At 43.1% G+C, this 17806-nt stretch overlaps 1 protein-coding gene across 2 annotated transcripts in view; it reads left to right on the top strand.

Moving 5' to 3' along the window:
- Positions 1-17806, top strand: part of LOC137433928 (electrogenic aspartate/glutamate antiporter SLC25A13, mitochondrial-like) — a 147222-nt gene that overhangs the window by 28505 nt on the left and 100911 nt on the right. For both annotated transcript variants that reach the window (XM_068126423.2, XM_068126424.2), the window contains exon 2: positions 3209-3262. In XM_068126423.2, the coding sequence (XP_067982524.2) occupies positions 3209-3262 (54 nt within the window). The remainder of the gene's footprint in view (positions 1-3208; positions 3263-17806) is intronic.

Below are 17806 nucleotides of genomic sequence, written 5' to 3'. Positions count from 1 at the left end.
GGACATATTTACTCATTTGTGAATATCTATAAAACTGTCGCACTCAGGGTAGAGTTAATAGTAGAGGGAACTACATTGCGTGCCACACTAAAGTAGGTAAAAATTTATCGGGTCGGGACGCCCCGAGGGTAGAGAAGGGTGCAATGTTGCGAATATGGAATTTGACCTCCATATCCGCTTGTAAATATTCCCCTATCTTCTCCGATACTCCCCAACTCTCCCCTTACCCCATTCCCTAGTCCCATTGTCTGTAAACAACACCCATTAGAGCCGATCTTCCCCTTCATTCCCCCATTAAATGTCGTGCCCAGGTCCCCCGCACCACACGTAGACAATTATAGGACATCTTGCTAGTTATTCTTAATCTATGTCAGTTAAGGACTTGTTTCCATTAATTATGACTCTTCGTTGCACCAGAATGTGATGATATGGCACCAGTAGGAGTTTAGGACCTTCCCATACCTCCCCGCATCTCTTCCCATCATCTCAAGCTCCAACAACAACCACAACAACAGCGGCTTTGCGTCCTCACTCCGGCTCGGTTGGCCGCCATTGAACATGTGCTCGACGGGGTTACCCAGAAGGGGGCTCCCTGTCGGCCCCTCGTCAAGGGCGGAGCCGGTAACCCCCGCACCCAATGAGAAGCCATGGGCCGATGCCATATGGGGCGGAGCTAACGAGCGAGGGCGTGACTCCCCGCCGGATATACGCGGCCCCGCGCCGGACGTGACGTCAGATGCGCCCCGAGCTTGGAAGGAAAAGACGCCACCCTCCCGAGCGCTGAGCGACCTCCCCAGCTTGAGACCAAAGTCGCGACCCACAAGCGCTGTGATACCTTCACGCATCTCTGGACACCACCGTACGTGATCCTGCCCTGAGCACAGGTGCACCTGGAGCGATCGCTACCCCGCTTTCCTGGCCATCAAACCCCGTGTGAGTGAGCCTTGTCCCGCGTTTACCTGTCGTCTGTCCGGGGATAATATAAGTGTGTTTAAGTGCCCACCTTCCTATGTTTCCCTCTTGTCCCTGTAATCTAAACCTTCCGCAATTGTAATAACAACCTTTGAGAACCGTATCCCTGGTGTCGTATTGTGTGATTGTAATCCAGCCGGGTGTCTTCTTTTTCTTATTGAGCCAGCATAGCGCGATTAGTCAACCCCGGGTGCAATCGGGGTAACTTGTACGGATACGGCGGCCATCCCGCTCGGCCCACCATACCATCAAAGTCGTATCTGTAACAATATATATGTATATGTATATGTATATATATATATATATATGTATATATATATATATATATATATATATATATATATATAATACATACATACACTAGCTTGGCTCGGCTCGCGACGCTCGCCTCACCACGCGTCGTTGCAGAGGAATAGGTGTGTTTTAGCTGAGGATAATGACTGTACCTGAGTTGATGTGTTGTCATGATTTACACCAATCATAATACAAACAATTATTTTGCACAAATATATTTGTAGTGTTTGAGATATTACATTTTTAGAATCAATTTCTGTTGAAGATTTAGGTTGAAAATGTTTTTTTTTTTATTCAATGAAAGAACCCCTCAGCACATACATATGGGAGGGGTAGGTGCAGACTGGAAGTTTCAGACGATTACACCTCACCACCACGTAATCCAAAACACCTCACCACCACGTAATTCAAAACACCTCATCACCACGTAATTCAAAACACCTCACCACCACGTAATTCAAAACGCCTCACCACCACGTAATTCAAAACACCTCACCACCGCGTAATTCAAAACACCTCACCACCGCGTAATTCAAAACACCTCACCACCGCATAATTCAAAACACCTCACCACCGCATAATTAAAAACACCTCACCACCGCGTAATTCAAAACACCTCACCACCGCGTAATTCAAAACACCTCACCACCTCATAATTCAAAACACCTCACCCCCAAGTAATTCAAAACACCTCACCACCACTACCTTGTGCCATCCTAGTTTCTAGATTTGCTTGCCATAGCAATGTATATAATAAGAACCCTCAGCACATACATACGGGAGGGGTCGGCGCAGACTGGAAGTTTGGGATGATTACACCTCACCACCACAAAATTAAAAACACCTCACCACCACGTAATTCAAAACACCTCACCACCACGTAATTCAAAACACCCCACCACCAAGTAATTCAAAACACCTCACCACCACGTAATTCAAAAACACCCCACCACCACGTAATTCAAAACACCTCACCACCACGTAATTCAAAACACCTCACCACGCAGTAATTCAAAACACCTCACCACCACTACCTTGTGCCATCCTTGATTCTAGATTTGTTTACCTTAGCAATGACATATGAAAATGCCATTGCAATGACAATGGCATATCTATTGTTGGAGAATTGTAATGAGTTTGAATCATTGTTTTGTTAAAAATGTATCTGTCCCTGCATATCCCTTGCTGATAAAATCACAAAAATGGTGCCAAAGTTAATTATGAAAATTGAATCCTCATCATTTTATTATCGGTCATTTAGTTGTATTTTCTATGAAATGCATAAATTCCCCCCCACTCAACCCCCCCATCCCCCAATCTACATTTATGTCTTTTTTTCTAAAAAAAAAAGGTGAACTAAAGCATCCTGATGTCTCATTGAGTGTTGTGGAGTAGGTTTAGTCCCACATGTTTCTCCAACTACCTGTTTAAATAATGAGCATGTTATTGTAAAGATTGAGAACCAATACTTTTGAGTTTTTCAGCATTTCCTTTAAACTTAACCGACCAACATAACTTTCAAACCACGGTGAGAATACTCGTATAACGACTCAGCATTGTGTGTTTAAGCGATCCAGCTTTCGGACATTGTGCTGTATTGAATTGGTCCTCAAATGAAACGACAATTTTGACATATTTTCACACCAGTTTGGAGCCTCTTTATAAAATAAATGAGTGTAGTCAATTATGAGGCTGAAATATTATGCTCGAGTTGGTCCTCAAAACAAATTTTATTTGTTCAAAAGCTTGAGGTTATTGAAGATTTGGTTTTGCTGCTGCCAATCATTGTGCTCTTTCTTTTGTGAAACTTTGCCATTTGTCTTGCATCACAATGTAGAATGCATTGCTAATCGTGGCTTGAGTTATGCGGACACTTAGCCTCTTTTTTTTTTTTTTACAGATACATTTCTGGACACAAATAATACTGTTTGTACTTTTTCAGATCCAGCTCACACGGCGTGCAGATCCAGCGGAACTGAAGAACATCTTTTTCAAAGTGGGTGTGAATGAATGTTGAATATGCCCTCAGGTGGTTGTTTTGCAAGGATTGAACATTTGTCATTGGACAGTGTTGGTTGATTAATGTCATACATGTATGTATATATATACATACATATATATATATATATATATATATATATATATATATATATATATGTATATATATATATATATATATATATATATATATATATATATATATATATATATATATATATATATATATGTATATATATATATATATATATATATACATACATGTATATATATATACATACATATTATATACATACATATTATATACATACATATATATATGTATGTATGTATATATGTATGTATGTATGTATATATGTATGTATGTATATATGTATATATATATGTATGTATGTATATGTATGTATGTATATATGTATATATATATGTATGTATGTATATATATGTATGTATGTATGTATATATATGTATGTATATATATATATGTATGTATATGTATGTATGTATAATTGTATATATATGTATGTAATTGTTGCGGATCTCCAACGTCGGCCTTCCCCTTACCAAGGGGGGATTAATCCCCTTGTCTTTTATCTAGCCGACGCGATCCGGGGCTATGACGTTCCTTCCGGTCAGCGCTGAATAGGGTGGTAGGCCGAATTGTTCCTATCACCTAATTACCAGCGTCTCCCAGGAAGCAAGGAAATAACCTCGCCCGAACCACGGTTTTAGTGGACACGCCGAGCGATAGCGAGCCGTGGTCTGGGCCGTTAACAGGTACTAAACCCGATTCTAAGCAGTTCCGAATCGTGCCACGCTTACCCAATGGAAGAAAAGACTGATACGGTCGAATTAAGAAGAAAGGAAAAACAGATTGGTTTATTAATTATTTACACAGGAAGAAGGAGAAGTACACACAGTGAAGCCTTAAAAACAGTCTTAACTTATCCCCTGGACAAACGGGCCCGCACACACACACACTCACACGGGGATGTAGAAGGTTGGGGTTGAAGGTCCAGGGATGATGTCCACAGCTCTTTCTCCGGGTCCCCGACTCGTACCGCGAAGAAGATGGTAGGACGGACGGCAGGTGCTCCCCGCGTGTCGTTGGCGCGGATCGGACAATTATCGGGGAAAGGTGAACTAGGCTGGGCGGTTATTCTGGCGGTCTCGGCCGCGTGCGTAATAGAAATACCGGCGCTTTATATGCACTCCGAGCAAGCCCAAAGCCAAATCCTCAATGAGTCCTTGCAATCAGTCAGTATAACAGCGCCTCTCCCAACCAGTCCTCAACAATGGCGCTTTCCCACACGAAGTCCTCGAGCCCTTGCACAATCAAAGTCCCCCCAGCGAGTCCTTTCACCAATGCCAAACGTGACAGTCCTCTTGCTAAAGCGCATATACTCTCAAGTCCTCTTGGTAAGTCCTTTCTGCACAGTCCTTTTACAAAGTCCCTCGCTCCTCAGTCCTCTTGGTAAAGTGCATATACTCCTTCTGGCCAGTCCTCTTGCACGAGTGCCGCTGCATCAGTCCTTCAAACAACGATTGCAGTTGCGTCAGTCCTTTCGAAGGGCTTTGTCTGCGCGTTTATATAGCGCTGCCCAGCGAACCCTCTCAAAATTGCCAGCTGCGCTTTGACCACGCCCCTCACGTCATTCCACCTGAGCCCTGGTTGGTCGTTTTGGCTCTTACCGGCTCTGCCCTTGACGTCTGCTTGACCTGGCCACACCCCGACCTCGCGCTCCTCCCCCTTTTCAGGCCTACCTCATGGCATTTGGCTGATTTGAGCATCCTAATGCAAGGGGCAATAGGGCGCAGACTGGATGGTGCGCAATGGGGAATGGGGCGCAGACTGGATGGTGCCCAACAAGGTTGATTGGAGGGTGGGCTGCAAAATGAATGGGACCTACTCATTTCTTTCTTTACACAACGCAGGTATCACTATTGGGAATGGCCTTATCTCACATATACTATGAAATAACTAACGTTCTAAGGTGGCCTACGTGTTGCATGTGGACTAACTATGGGGGGCAAAACCTTTAACCTTTATTAATCAATATGTACATTTCTCAGAACCGCAACACTGCACCCCCCCCCTTCGCCAGGCTCGTCCCCGAGCCGGACCCACACACCAGTGAGCCCGACGGTTCTGATGCAAGGGTCAGGACTACTTTTTAACAATTAGTGTGACACTTAGGTGTGGTTTCCCTCCACATTTAACCTAACACCCTGTGTGCGACAGTTTTAAACACTAGATATGTCCCACCTACTGCGTTGTGTACTAACTATCAGACTCATGCCCACAATTAACCGAATTACGGAAAGAATCCCCAAACTATACATGAAGCCGGTGGGGAGCATGTTATTTACAAGACTACTAATTATTTACAATACTAGAACCAAGAAGGAAGGGATGGAATATCACACAATGTCTCACCCACGTCATGATGCGTCTTTCATTCCAAACATTTGCAAAACCCCGTGTGGAGTCTTGTCACCTTGGTGAGTGGATGTGGATGGTGCGAAGAGATTTCATCCTAACTATCATTCTAATTGACATTAACTCTTTAAACTACCCGGGGTCTTGCCCTGCCAATCCAATTGGCCACTTTACACTATGTGGTTTTAAAAACCAATTCCCATTGACCATCCTGTGGTGCTCTACCAAATTTGGGGTCTCACTCCCCCATTTGGAGAAAGTTGCTTATCAGATTGTCACATCGGATTGTCAAAAAATTAGTCTAGCTTAATTTTTTTCAATAATGACTAGTAAATGAAATGATCTGTGAGAGCTGCTAAATTTCTTAGGTAATATGTATTAGGTTTGCATAAACAATATCATGATCAGATGAAAGAGATGGGATAACGTCAGCAATTATGTTGTCAATGTTGGTGAAGATATGGTCGATCAGTGATCCTGATGAATGTGTTTTTTTTCTTGACGAGTTGATCCATTCCAAACTTGTCTTTCATGAAACTGAGATATTCCAAGGCCTCTCTGTTCGATTCAATGTGGTCATGAAGTAAGTTCACATTCAAATCTCCAACAAGAACCAAATTATCTTCCATGGAAACTAATGGGAGAAGTTAATTTGAAAGCACTTCTTTCAGTCTCTGAAGTGAACACTGAGGTCTGGAATAAACAGCAATTACTGTCACATCAAGATCTCCTGTATTCAAATTGATACAAAGAAACTCAATGTTTTGGTCAGTGAAGTGATGAGTTTCACTTCGGATAAATTCATTTTTCACATACTAGTCTAGGGCGATTAGTAATTTCGTGTTTTTTGTTTGTTAAAATTGATTTAGCAATGGATTCTGCTTCAGAATATTATAGAGATGTAAAAAAAATAGGGTTCCATTTTTTCTTTTACGTCTAATAGGTAGTAATTCGAAGAAATCCAAGATGGCCACCATAAAATTTGGAAAATACACTTTTGTGCATATCTTTGTATCTAGATATCATATAAACATGAATAATATGTCCTTTTATATGTTTTCAGACCCAAGGAAGCCATATCTGCCATTGTTCACCCTCAAAAATCACCAATAAACTCCAATACATTCAGAACTCCGCTGCCCGTCTACTCACTCATTCCCGGACCCGTGACCACATCACCCCCGTCCTTTACAAGCTTCACTGGCTCCCCATCCCCCAGAGAATCCAGTACAAAATCCTCCTCTTGACATACAAAGCCCTCCATAACCTGGCCCCATCCTACCTGGCTGACCTCCTCTCCAGACACACTCCCACCCGCAACCTCCGCTCTGCTGGTACCAACCTCCTGACCCCCTCCATCCGGACCAAATTCAGATCCTGGGGGGACAGGGCCTTCTCCATCGCTGCTCCCACCCTCTGGAACTCACTACCTCACACCATCAGAGACTCCTCCTCACTCACCACATTCAAAACATCACTAAAGACCCACCTGTTCAACGCTGCATTCAACATTCAACCCACAGCATTTAACCCCTGACTATCTCTTCTCCTTCTCCCTCCTTTTGCTTTAAATATTTCCCTATTGATTCTTGTCTTGTCTTTTTGATTCTTGTCTTATATATATGCCGTATATCGCTGCTGTTTGTTTTCTTGATTCTTGTCTTTTTGCAATTGTTGTTTTCATGTATTGTTATGCATTATGTTTTCCACTCTGTCAAAGCGCCTTTGGGCTTCTGGAAAAGCGCTATACAAAATAAATGAATTATTATTATTATTATTATTGTTTTTACAGAAAAATGCAAGGAAATTAAAATAGTGGGCAATATACCAGCCAAAATGGAGACGGCCGTCGTGAAATCGGATCGTATAATTTCCCAATTAGAATCGATTCAATAAACAATCTTCACTGATAACATTTATTTTGAATACACACACACGCACACGCACACACACACACACACACACACACACACACACACACACACACACACACACGCACACACATACACACACACCTAAACATAAACGATGAATGAACATAAACGATCACATAAACGAATGCCTCATTCATCCTCATCCATATCTATCACACGCGGTTCATTGATGTTTGCTTTGTTGTTACAACTGTAACCCACACACCCACAAACTTCAGTACAAGGAATATTGTTATTGCGACAGCTACATCTTCCCATACACCCTTTCTTGCACCCACAGTTCACGAGATTCATTATTGCTTCTGGGGCTGGAGGATTCAGGCATCGACTTGGGGCATAAACCCCATCATCCGAAAGTAACTGCCAACCATACTCGACAGGTGATGGAAGGGACGGATGGCTTTCTGCTGCCTTTCTCCATATCATTGCGATATAATGTGCTCGCTGAACGTGTAACTTTAGCGAACCAGTGGTAGGTGGAAGACTCTCTCCCTCAGCAGCACGGTTGGAGAATAAGAACCAGCGAAGCTCGTTTACTTTCGTGTGAACTTTAGACTTGTACAGCAGACAGACGAAGCGTTCCAGCTGGGAACACACTTCTGGTGACGGATCAGTTTGTCCCAAAGACTCCAGAGCCTCCCATATCTTGTTGTCACATGTCATGAAGACCTTAAAGCACCAGTCCTTGCTCCTGCCAGCGAACCTTCCAGACATGTCACTTCCCGTGAATGCGTGGAATCCAAGTATTGCAGACGCACGTTTCTCTCCTAGCATGCCATGAATAGGTTGGACTGCAATGCTCCTCCTCAACTTTCCCTTCCCAGTGAGAAACCTCGTAGCAGGTGGTAGATCGTGAAATCTCTGAATCAGTAGGAGGAAGATATCGGTATCTGGCGAATCAATGATAACTTCTGCATCTTTGTCGACTGTGAGAGCATGCAGAATTAAGAGTGTATCGGCCTCTTCTTGGCTGTGCGTGAGTAGACTGTCTGGAACTTCAGTGTTGCCCGTGGTCTTAGTTCCTGATGTCACCATGAACTTCTTCAACTTGTTTGGATGAGCCTTGCTGTAAGATAGACACTTCACAGCCAAGTACTCTGTAAGCTCTGCCTTGGTCTTCACATTGGAAAGGAAATCTTTGAGTGAAATCTTCTGGATCAATGTACTATCCCTGACGTGATAGTATGTTGATTTCCCCTTTGTCCTCTTTAGGCGCATTTTGTCTTTCAGTGAGTTATCGATGTATCGGTCGAATACCAACCTCACGTCATCATAATGCACGGCAATATTTTCGAGGCGTTCAATGAACGATTGAGCAAAGTCACTGCATGTAATCATTTGTTCTGTTTTGGAGATCCCGTTAACAAGAGCCATGCCATCAATGATTATCACTCTATGGCGAGAAGTAGTCTCGTTTTCATTGATCACTCCTGATCTTGTGGTTGTGTCTGGGTTTTGGCTGATCTGAGAGGGTTCCTGCAAATTTTGGCTTGAGATTTCATAGTCAGTTGATGGGTCATTAGTTTCTTCCCCAGCGTGTGCTGCTGCATCATTCAAAGCGGCAATTCCCGCGTCTTGATGCTCATTGATTTCTGTCGAAATAGGTTCTCCTGGTGGATCATGTACATCCTGCTCTTCAGGCTCAGCCAGATGCTCAAGTTGACGAAGGATTTTTGCCTTGTCGTATGCCAACAAGAGGGATCCATCAGATGCAAATAAAGAACGTGGAACGATGCCAAATTCATAGGTGCCAATACATTCTTTCAGGTCGAGCTCTGGTCGGCTCCGTGAGATAACGATGAACCTCTGCAACAATCCTCGCTCTTCTTTGACTTTGATCAGCTTGTCGCCCGATCTCACTTCTGTTGTGGCATTCGAACTCTTGAATGTTCGAAGTTTTCTTTTCGTCATTTTGTCCCACACAGAAAGTTTTCCCTCAGCTAAACGATCTGTGGCAAATTGCTGGAACATCTGTTGTCCGATCTCGTCGCGCTCTAAGATGTCGCTGGACACTTTTTCATTCATGACTTCTTTGGTGAGCAGGTTGTAGACCTCGTCTACTTCCTCTTCCATAAATGGATCGCCATGTTCACGGAACACCCTAGAAAGCTTGGAGGCATGGCTCATCACCCGGGAAAGCTTTCCCCCCGTGATTTCGTGGTGTTGTTTTCTGCTCTGGTTTTCACCAAGACCATATCCCTCCGCAAACTCGTGCAGTGACTTTGACAGCTCAGGTGCAATGAGGAAGAACTTGTCAAGCGCCTTCTCATTTTGAGTTATCCCTACGATTCCTCCAATCACCTTCAGTGTACGGTTTTCTTGCTCAATGCCATGGTCTGGGGCTATTGATGTGAAGCCTGCCAATCCTTTTGTCACACAGAAGTTCCCTTTCATGAATTCCCTCCACAGTTCTGGGTGCTGCTTTTCAGTCTCCTGCATTGTTGAAATGTAGAGAGGGAGCAACCGAGCATAGTTTAGATGATCGTGAGCGAAGAAGTACTTCGTGAGAGACTCGATGCTCTCCATATGCAGCAGCAGATCACGTTGTCTTGTACTTCTAATGAACAGAAGGATAGTCTCAAACTGTTTCATGTAGTTCAGGATGAAGCGCTGTATCTTGTTTGTGCTGACCTCAAATTGTTCCAGTTTTTTGGTCATATCTCTGGACTCCATCATGGCCAATGTTTTTTTGAGAATGTCGCATAGATTCTTCTCTGGCTCCATGCTCCCGCTGATGTCTCTCTGATATGCCTCTCCCAGACGAACAGATGACTCGTTCAGATAGGCCCTTTCTTCAGGTTCCATTGCCAGGAATCTCTGGAAGTACAGGTTGTACAAAGCGATCAGTGTTACCATGTGTGCCTCCAGAGCTCGATACAAGTGCCTCCCATTTAGTATTTGGCTCACTGTGGTTGGCGAGAAAAGTCCAGCCTCGACCCATGCCTGATCAATTCCACTCCCTTCCACGTATTTTCCTAATGCAGCTAAGGCCCAAAACACAACATGTAGCTCACCAGGTCGGAAGAGGAATTGCTTCCTGATGGCCTCGCGTTCCACCCACAGCTTCATCGCCAGGTCGTATAGCTGCAAATCGAGAGTCATGACTGTGATTGCCTCACTCCCCATAACACGAGTTGTGATGTTGTGAGCTCTCATCAGACCCGTGTACAGTGTATCATAGTCTGTAGGAGGCGACCTTATCAACGGAGGAACGAGAGCAACATTGGTCTTCTCACTGGACGAAGATAGCAAGGAATTGAAGGCTCCCCACGTCCCCGGAGCTGTGAGTTTGACGTCAACTTCTCCTTCTTCCTCGAAGTTCAGGCATCCAATCATCCAGGTCATATCGGTTTTCTTGTTCTTGTCTGTCTCGGGTTTTGATGTGAGCAGCTTGCAGTCGCTCTTTCTCTTCTCGGGTGCTGGCTTCTTGCAGGTCAACGTTTTACAGCCAACTGCATCATGTATCGTTTGAGCTTTTGATGACCGGTCAAGTTCAATTGGTGGTATCATGGGTGATTTCTCCGGTGATACAGGCTGGTAGATCGCAATTGCTGTACCATGAAGGGTATTCATCCCGCAAGGAGTTGACTCTAGAAAATCGATGTTGTCCATGGCAAACCAGACGAACGTGTCCTGAACCAACCATGGTGGTAGACAGATGCCTCCGGTGGACTCCATTTGCTTCAGTACGGAGTTGGCAATGCTGGTCTCAATCTCCATGACCTTTTTGTAGGAGATGGCGAGGTCCAGATGTGCAAGTTTCTCTACAAGCGCCTTGGATCGTGTGTTTTTGTGTATGTCGAGAGCTAAGCCCACACTCAATGGAGTTTCAAATCGTTGTTTGAATGATCCATCCTCGCTTCTTGGTTCGTACGATACCTGTCGGTCAGATTTATAAGCACCGACAAAGTGCTGCGCCAACAATGATGCACTCACACCAATGGAGTCCTCCCTGTTGCTATTTCCTACTTTCCTTGTTCCCATGACTGCATGCTTGCAGAAGATGTTGAGCATCGGGGGTGGCTTGTAATCAGCAAAGGTTCCATTAAATTTCCATGCTGGGGAAGATGCGATGTCTTTCCTCAATATTTTCGCAGCTCGCAAAAGTACTTTAAAATCGTCTTTGATGCTGTCTGCTGTAATTGTGCTTGATATCATGTGGTCTTTGAGCTTTGTGGAAAGAATCTGCTCTGGCTTTGTTTTGTTTGAGGGCCGGCTGAAATGAACATCGGCAATGTTGTCTAGGATCAATTGTTTCAGGTATGGCTTATAACTATGGTTGTCTGAGACCGGAAAGTCGTGCTCCTTAAGTAAATTGACATAGGTTACATGAATTTCATTCATATTCAGCACAGCATTTTCAGTAGTATCATTCAACGCAGTTTCAACAATTTCAATGAGTTCAAGGTCTGATAACACCTGACCAAAGTTAACATTGGTTGTTTCTGTTTGTTTTTCCGTCTTAACTATAGCACGTTTGGCCTTAACTACACATGGTAAATGATATTTCATGTCCTCAGCCATTGCTTGCAATGGGTCAGGCGAACTTATGACACTGTTCAGTCTCACTTTCAGATTGTCATTACTTGTTTCTTGGCCAATGTTTCTGATCTGGAGTCCCATGTTCTTTGTTGACACATTGTGTAGTTCACTTCCTCTGTCTTCCTGGCATATGACACACCTGAGCGCGTCAAATGTCTGTTCTCGGGAACACCTTCTGGATGTTGACGTGCTTTCCCCTAGATCACTAGAACTTGGTCGTCCTCTCTTTTTCAGTCGGATTTCTGCGGCACTGCCTGATGTTGTTCCTTTCTCAAACCTAGCCTTTGCTCGATCAATGTGCATCTTATTGGTAACATCTTTGTAACAAGCTTTATGGTAGCGGAGACCTTTTGCGAGCAATTCTTCAGCAGAGGAATATTGCAAACGTCTATTCAATGATGCAAACTTTGTTTCACCATACGTGTACTGTTCCTCAGCACCTGCCATCAGTTTCTCGACAGAGGAGAGTTTTGGTTTCGTTACAAAGGTTGTATAGTCTGTTTGCCCTATGGCCATTTGGCATACAAAACAAAGTCCGAAATCTACTGACTTCTCAATCTTCCTGGGTGGTGAGTCACTCATCTTGAAGGTAGGTGTAATTTTCTAGACACTCTTGAACTGTCGTCGGTCCTGCAAAGATAGATACTACTATTCAGATTCACATTTCGTCAACACAGTCAAAACCAGACCTTAACTAGATGGTGGAAACTTAATTAACCGATTTCATGCCGGCCGACCCCACTTTGGCTGGTATATGTCCACTATTTTATTTTCCTTGCATTTTTCTGTAAAAACAATGGCAGAAATGGCTTCCTTGGGTCTGAAAACATATAAAAGGACATATTATTCATGTTTATATGATATCTAGATACAAAGATATGCACAAAAGTGTATTTTCCAAATTTTATGGCGGCCATCTTGGATTTCTTCGAATTACTACCTATTAGACGTAAAAGAAAAAATGGAACCCTATTTTTTTTACATCTCTATAATATTCTGAAGCAGAATCCATTGCTAAATCAATTTTAACAAACAAAAAACACAAACAATATTGTTATGACATATGGGCCTGCACTATACATCATTAATCCTCTGTGAGGTCGACTATCAAGGTTGGGAGTATAACCATCTTTTCTGATATAACCATCGACTGAGTACAGCCATCTTTGCATAGCCTGGAATTTCAGTCATCAGTATTGTCTCTTGGCAACAGCCATGTTTCTCCAAGACAGAGGATACCAGATGAAGTGAGATTTGGATCAGCCTGTACATCTTGAATATGTTTTCTCAGCGATCTGATGTTTTTGGAAAGCAACTTTCAAATGGGACTGATTGAGACTGGTAAATAGGTGTGAAGGAAAGTTGCAACTTTCCAATTTTCCTCAGCCGTTCCATTTCTTTCTGTACCTTTTTGTCTACTGTAATAGCCTTCTCATTGAGTCCCAATATGTACAGATCTGTCATTTGTCGTACTCGACTGAGAGAAACATAGTGAATGTGAGCAAATCGTTTTGTAGCACTTGTGAGGTCTACAACCAGCTTGTCAAGTGTACAGCCTTGAGACTTGTGTACAGTCTTTGCAGCAGATGGTGTCAATGGAAATTGTATCCTTGTCACATTTTTTCTTTGATGGAAGAAAACTCTGCTTGTGTCAAATATAGGGGTCCATTTTCTGTTTATATTTTCTTGATATAGGTGGCGATATTTCTTTCTATATTCCTGACCAATTCGAGCCTCATCAAATTCAACCCACATAATGCTAGGCCTTTCGGTGCTGTCCTGTCTTCTATCAATTTTTCTAAGGATACAACTTGTGCCATTTGTCAAGCCATCTTCTGTTAGGATGTTCACAGTAATATCATAGGTCAAACCTACTGCAAAGTCAGTACGTGCTGCCAATCCACCTCTTGGGAGAAGTTTGCTCTTCATGACTGAGATCATCTTTTTTTTAACCTGTGGTGAGTCATCTCCTGAAATTTGATCATTGCAGCACACAGTGCACTTTTCAGTATTTGTAGTAGTGTCATATATTCGCTTGTTAAAGTTCTTCACTTCGTCATTCTTGGGAAACAGATGAGTTGCATCTTGGGGATAATCAGGCTGACTTGGATCTGCCACCCTAGTTTTCAGTGTTTCAATGTCTTCCGCCGTTTGTCGACCTTCTCTCAATCTGTTACGTATCTCGGAGAAGTGAAGATCATCTCTTTGCCTCATTATCTGAGTCAGCTCATGCATTGTAAACAGATCCTTCCACAAGTTTACTGCCAGAGTGTGTATTCCTTTACTTGAATCTTCAAAAATCCACCCATCCATAACAGGTCTCAACTGATGAAGATCTCCAACTACAATCATGTGCACACCGCCAAAGTACATTTTGCTGCCTTTGATTTGCTGAAGGCGGGTATTGATCAAGTTGAATTCATTGTTTCCAACAAAGGAGATCTCATCAATGATTTATTACAGACAAATTCCTGTACTTCGTCCACAACGTGTTCAATGCATCACTCGTCAATGGCTTTGCTTCATAACCTTGACTGACTGGCAGTTTTAAACTTGTGTGAATTGTCGATCCATTAATGAGGAATGCTGCTTTTTCCTGTTTGTGCACACAATAGTATCCGGCAGTCATCTGGATTTTCTCCAGCTTCTTTAGATAGGTGTCTATTCAGTGCTTCGTAGAGAGCTTTGATAACAACAGACTTTCCAACCCCTGCTCCTCCTGTCAAGAATGCATGCAATGCCTCATTTTGTGGTTTATTCTTGATCCAATCAACGACATGGAAGAAGAATTCTCTCTGTTTAACATTTAGAGATCGGACTAACTGATGAAATGTGGCGTCATCCATTCTGTGAGGATTTGAGCTCAGTTCTTGCGGCCCTTGTATATAATCTGTATCCCGAGTCTCTTCTATATTTTCCAAATCAATCCCCAAGTCATAGTTTCTCTGGTTTTCTGGTCGATCTGGATCAAAGTACACAAACTGTTCACTTTCTATACTACCTTCTTCCTCATCTTCATGTTCACGTTGCATTGTTTCAGGTGCAATTTCATCAAAATTAATTTCTTCTTCAGCAGGACGTCTAGCCTCGTCTAATGATTCCGTAAAATGTTCATACTTCTTCATCTTTGCAGTGAGAACCGTTTTCATGCTGTTGAAATGGTCTTCATATTTTGAGAAATGTCCAAGAAGATCAGTAGTTTCATTTCTCCATGGATGAAACAACATCAGTTTCTCTCTGTAGTAGTTTTCAGGATTGGTAGCTTTGTTGAAGCGCACATGTCTGATGACCCTTGGAGTTTGTCTCTTTTTGATCACAATTCCAGATTTAAGTTCAATCTTAAATCCTTCTTGCATGTAAGAGTCAATTTGTTCAGCATCTATATCCTCCTCCATATCATCATCATTTTGATCCCAGTCATGATTGTTTTGGTGATCTTCAGATTTGGGATATGTGATATTCAATTCAGCAGTATAGTCTGCCAAGCACCAGTGTTCAAGTTGCTTTGGCCTTTTGGCATAACGTTTCACTAGATTTTCGGACTCTATGTCTGTTGAGTCTTTTGGCATGTCCTGTAATTTAGAGTGTTGCTTGAGCGAGGTGATCCTGTTTTCGGGGTTGGATGTGTTTATAAAGGTTACAAAACGAGTACATTTGGTGAGTGGAAGTTGGAGAGCTATATATAACATGCTTCTTTTGCGCCAATTTCAACACTATTGAGGAATTTGTGACCCATGTGTCGAACTTGTTTCTTGATATCCATATTTTCTTTTCGTGCTTCTTTGCATGCTTCATTCAGTAGTGCACTCATTCCTCTTTGTGATTTGCTGATGTAGGAAACGATGTAAACAGCACATGCATATGCATCTAGGACAAATTGAATTTCATGATTTGCCTTCCAGATATCTAGACCTCTGAGGATGTATGGGTTGATTCGTGATTCCCATACTTCCCTCTTCAAGAATACCTTTGGACCATTCAGCGAACTTCTCACTGCCTTAATGTAGTCTTCTTCTGTCGTATCAAGTTCTTTGAGAAAATCATCAATGGACATTGGATTTTCATCCTTCAAGTCATCTAAATGTTTCTGAATTTCCTTGTACAATTGTCTGTACCCTCTCAATTCTTCATCTTCTTCCTCTAGTGGTTCCAGTATTATGGTTTTTTTCATTGGTGGTAAAGGAAATCCAAATCTACAAGTCGGCTTTCCACCTTTTCTGCAAGTGGTAGAATGTTTATGTTTCTGAAGGTCAATGTATGGTCTTTCTTCCTGGGAAGTATGTGCTGAACAAGTGTTATGGATTCGGCACTTATTATTATTATTGCTGTTGTTATTATTGTGGGTTCTAAGTATTATGGGTATTGTTGTTTAAGGGAAATGGTTATTGTGGTTAAAAGGTGCAAAGCGCTCAAGGTAAAAATGAGACAGGAAATCGGATCGTGACCCGGAAAGAAAAGAGGTAAAGAAGAAGAAGAAGGCAGAGGACAGTGAAAGACTTGCCTTGAAGCGCTGTACGGAGCATGGTTGAGCGAACGTTGCGAGTGGACTGAGTCCTTGAAAGGAAGTTCGAGCGATAGGTGATATCGCCGGAGTATTGTGGAGCCTGCGTAGACGGGTATCGGCATTGAGATTCCGGAGAATCCTTGCCTAGAAGCTCTGGCTCGAGTGAGGGCCGTCCGCCATTTCGCCCCGCGCGCTACCTTCATCGGAAAAGGTTTTGGTCACGTCCGCTGGGCTTATCCTCCGGTGGTTTGCCGGGGACAGCTGTGCAATAAAGCGTCGTCTGAATTTTGCACTGCGGTTCGCTGATTGAACAGTGCAGGTGCACGTCTGGATCGCGTCTTTGGGAGTTGCCTTTCTACTGCGAGTTTGCTGGGTGTTGGACCACGTGACTTCTGTGTCGCTTCGACCGTCTACGCCTTGGTTGCTCTGGATTGGACATTGTTCCAACGATCGCCGGAGCGCATCATCTTCGTCTTGGAGGGTTATAGAGACATTGAGGAGGGCTCGGGTCCATTTCCTGGGAGTGCCGTGAGGTTGGGATTAAGTTACTAGATAAGGTGGTACCATCTTAAGATATTAATTGAAGGTTTTTTTTTTTTGTTTGTTTTTTTTGTTTGTTTTTTTGTTTTTTTTTGTATACAAGATCGAGGCTCGTGAGAGAGCGAACATTAATCACACAGAAAGACAAACAGACACATAAAACAAATAACATTGGGAGCGGTAGACAAGATGGGGAGAGAGGGGGAAGGACACAAACACAACATTTGAGAGCAGGGACCGAGAGACATGGAGACATCGAGAGATCTGTGGGAGGGAGAGGGCTTTGGGGGGGGAGGCATGTGAAGGGGGAGAGGCATGTGAAGGGGGGGAGGCATGTGAAGGGGGGGGGGGGGTGGGAGAGGTATAAACATATGGACACTGCCAGGATTTCCAGGAAATAAGTTGGAATTTCAAACAAGGTGGATCTGGGGTGAATTAGTGGGGGTAGAAAAGATCAAGGTTATGGATGGGGGAAGACAAGAGATGGTGGTGAACAGCTGTTTTAAAGACCTGGAGGGAGGAGAGGGATTGAAGGGAGTGTGGGAGTTTGTTCCACAGGCGGGAGAAAAGAGGAATGAAAGA

Source organism: Myxine glutinosa, chromosome 10 (assembly GCF_964187855.1).
Source record: "Myxine glutinosa chromosome 10, kmMyxGlut1.1, whole genome shotgun sequence".
Classification (NCBI taxonomy): Eukaryota; Metazoa; Chordata; class Myxini; order Myxiniformes; family Myxinidae; genus Myxine; species Myxine glutinosa.
The sequence above is the reverse complement of the archived record's forward strand: the minus strand, read 5'-3'. Positions and strand labels throughout refer to the sequence as shown.